General features: G+C 41.6%; 1 protein-coding gene across 1 annotated transcript; it reads left to right on the plus strand.

Annotated features, from left to right (window-relative positions):
* The first annotated feature begins 434 nt into the window (after positions 1-434).
* On the plus strand, positions 435-3,377 carry LOC121167347 (putative olfactory receptor 2W6). The gene is made up of 2 exons (XM_040996800.1): positions 435-1,334; positions 3,324-3,377. The coding sequence occupies exons 1-2, from the start codon at positions 435-437 to the stop codon at positions 3,375-3,377; spliced, it is 954 nt and encodes a 317-aa protein (XP_040852734.1).
* Positions 3,378-3,816: the final 439 nt, after the last annotated feature.

The raw sequence follows: 3,816 nt of genomic DNA on the forward strand, positions 1-3,816 counted from the left end.
ATTGTTGAGCTTAGTCAAAAAATATTTCTTTTAACTTTGTCAACTTCAACACTTTGGTGGCTAAACAAGAATTTCTCATAATCAGTGACGTGTAGGTCATAATTTTAAGAAAAACTAACCCCTTGAAGTATCTGCCCATTTTAAAATGTAATAATTAACTTTATGCCTTTATTGCTTAATTAAACCATGTAGAACCATTTGTGGTGACATAACATTTTACCCTTTTCCATGATTGTAACTCAGTGTTACTGGGTTTAGTCTGCTACTGATAGTCATTTAGATACAATCAAATATGAAAACATTGTATTAACAGAGGGTAATACTATCAGATGTCCCAAATGCAGAGCCAAAATAGCTAATGTATTCTCATGACACAGTTCAGACATTTCGATTCCTACCCAGGGCTGACATTTATTTTGATTTCAGAAAGATCAATGGAAACAAACAATGGGAGTGCCGACACAGACTTCATCCTGCTGGGTTTTTCTGATCGACCACAACTAGAACCCATCATCTCTGCCATTGTCTTCATCTTCTACATTGTGGCTCTGGTAGGAAACACAACCATCATCCTTGTCTCATACCTGGACCCCCAGCTCCACACGCCCATGTATTTCTTCTTATCCAACCTCTCTTTTCTGGACCTCTGTTATACAACCAGCATCATCCCCCAGATGCTAGTCAATCTGTGGGGACCAAGGAAATCCATCACCTACGGAGGCTGTGTGCTCCAGTTCTTCTTTGCCCTTGACCTGGGAGCCACAGAATGCCTTCTCTTGGCTGTGATGGCCTATGACCGCTACGCCGCTGTCTGCCAACCCCTTCACTACACAGTCATCATGCACCCTCAGCTCTGCCACAGGATGGTGCTGACTACCTGGCTGGGTGGTCTGGGCAGTGCACTGATTCTTTGTTCCTTGACTTTAAAGTTGCCAAGATGTGGGCACCGAGCAGTGGACAATTTTTTCTGTGAGATGCCAGCCTTGATCAAGATGGCTTGTGTTTATTCAAAGGTGATTGAGATTGTTGTCTTTGCTCTTGGAGTGATATTTCTTCTGGTCCCTCTATCTCTAATTCTCATCTCATATGGAGTCATCACCCAAGCTGTAATGAAGATCAAGTCAACAGCAAAGTGGCAGAAGATCCTCAACACATGTGGCTCCCACCTCACAGTAGTGACTATCTTCTATGGAACAGCCATCTACATGTACATGAAACCACAGCACACAACATCTCAAAACGAAGGAAAATTTCTTACTCTCTTTTACACAATTGTCACTCCCAGCTTAAACCCTCTGATTTACACTCTAAGGAACAAAGATGTAAAAAGTGCAGTAAGGAGATTATTGTGGATTAAAAAATGTTAAGCAAAGTCCTGTTACATGCTGAAATGAATTAGACTAAGGAGAGCTAAAAAAAACTACTACCCTTTATCACCAGAAGCTTTTGTCAGAGTTCTTACTGTCAGATCATTTGCTGTTTCTTTAACTTTCAAAATTTGACCAGGCATTGTTTCTAATTTTGTATTTAAGTAATAGGAAATGAAAACATGATACCAATACATATGTATGAATAAAACACACTCATAGATTTGAAAACTTTAACACTAATCAGAGACCACAAATTCATACATGTAGAAACCTCAAAAATCCATAGAAGTCAGAAGATAATGCTTATCTTCAATTAACTTTTTCAGGTATATTTACATAAGTGTAAAATCTAGTAAATACAGTAAAAGGACCTGGAGGGCCCCGGGTAGATAGTGTGAAGGATAGGTCCTCGCCTTGAACACACCAGGATCCCGTATGGGCACCGGTTCCAAACCAGTCGGCCTCACTTCCAATCCAACTCCCTGCCTGAGGCCTGGGAAAGCAATTGAGCATTGCACAAAGTTTTGGGACCCTGTACACAAATGGCAGACCCAGAAGAGGTTCCTGGCTCCTGGCTTTGGATTGACTCAGCTCCAGCCATTGCGGCTGCTTGGGGAGTGAACCATTGAACGGAAGATCCATTGGATGGAAGATCTTCCTCTCTGTCTCTCCTCCTCTCTGTATATCTGCCTTTCCAATAAATAAATAAATAAATAAACTTGAAAAAAAAGTGACCTGGAAAAACTCTTAAACAAAACAGTCAGGTATTTTCATGTGGAATTATACAGAACACTGCCTTGTTGCCAGACTTTTCTCTTTGAAGATAAATGTCATTCAGTTGCATGGTGTTGCTATCACAGCCTCTCTGGTGGAGACTAATATCTATCCATGCATAGTGCAGTCTGTCTCAAATGTTGACTGGACTTATGGCCACCCTGCTGTAAACATTTGCTAACATGGCCTCCACCGACACAATGGCAGAGGAATGGTGTGTAACCTCCTGGGTCCTCTTCTCAACTGTGAAGCCACCTGCTCTCACCTTCCTGACTCCTCTTCCTGTTTACTGGAATGCAAATGTGGAGATTGAGGAATAATGAGCATGCAAACAAGATCAAAGCCCTAAGAAATATGTAACAGTGAAACAAAAGGTATACAGCAATGTCTCAGAAGAGCACTCCCATAACAGAACAGTACCTGCAAAGCTATTCCAAGAGAAGTTGCTGTATTCTACCATCTCTCCGTTCTTAATTCTTATCTTATGTGGCTTATAATAAGACAGAACATTCTCATGAAAGACAGTGCAGTCCTGAGCCAGAATTACCATCACCTGGCAATTTATTCAAAGCCTTGATTATTGGAGACTCTCCTGAACCATTGAGCCATCAACATGAGGATTTACTCAGCATTTCAGTTCAAATTGGGCTGAAGTTTGAGAACTTCATTGAAGTAGGGAAATACTGTATGTCTCTAAGTAGAAAATTAATATACTTTCAAATGTTGTAAGTCATTTCACTGTCTTCCCAATTGATATCTAAAAAAAGTTAGATACTGAATTCTCAGACCTTTTAGGTAAATGCCCTAAGTGTCCAATGTCAGTCCACAACAAGCCTATATTTTTCACCAATCTAGAACAATGAGGAAAATAAGAATTTTTTTCAATAAAATTAAGTGAAGTCAGAGTAACGAGTTATGGTTAACTTAATGCCATGTTTTTACTACACTTTGATTTTAAAATGCTCTTTTTCCCAGCTCTAGGCAACTGCCTAGGTCGTCTTGTACCTAGACAGTTTCATGGCTGGGAGAAAAGCAGTCATTAGCTGGAGGGCATTCTGGGCATGGTTAATGACAGTGTGTCAGCATAGTTGCCTTTTTTATTCTGTTTCTTGTTTTCAAAGACATGTTGGGAAGTCAAGAAATACCAGGACACACCACTCTGACCCCCAAATGGGGGAGCTGCAGATTGCCCTGGGAAGGGGGTCTAAGGATGTGTTGAGTGGAAGCTGCTGAAGATAGGTTTGACAGGAGAGAAATGGCCTTGGTGTTCCAATAACCAGGCCACTGTACTCACAGGTAGGCAGGAGAGCTGAGACTCAGTGGTTTTCAGAGGGGAAACCAGAGGGCATGTCTTAGTCAGAACAGGGCACTGCCCTTATGAGAGACCTGGGCTGGGCTAAATAGTGTCATCTGACATATTCTGGCACACACAAAAGCTGGCATTATGGTGTATGCCTGTTTGGGGTAGAGTGCAATACCCTCCCACAAGCTTCGGAGCAAAGGGTGGCTACATCAAGTTGGGCCCAACAGTTTTCAGAAAATGAGAGAACGAGAGCTAGAGGAAGATTCGGTAAGAGACTTGCAGGTTTTGCTCTATGCATCTACAGTACTCACCAGATTACGTGGAGAACTATTGGTGGTGACAAGTGAGTCAGCCTTAACTTTAGGAACT

This window comes from Ochotona curzoniae, unplaced genomic scaffold (genome assembly GCF_017591425.1).
Source record: "Ochotona curzoniae isolate NIBS_2020 unplaced genomic scaffold, NIBS_Ocur_1.0 patch361, whole genome shotgun sequence".
Lineage (NCBI taxonomy): Eukaryota > Metazoa > Chordata > Mammalia > Lagomorpha > Ochotonidae > Ochotona > Ochotona curzoniae.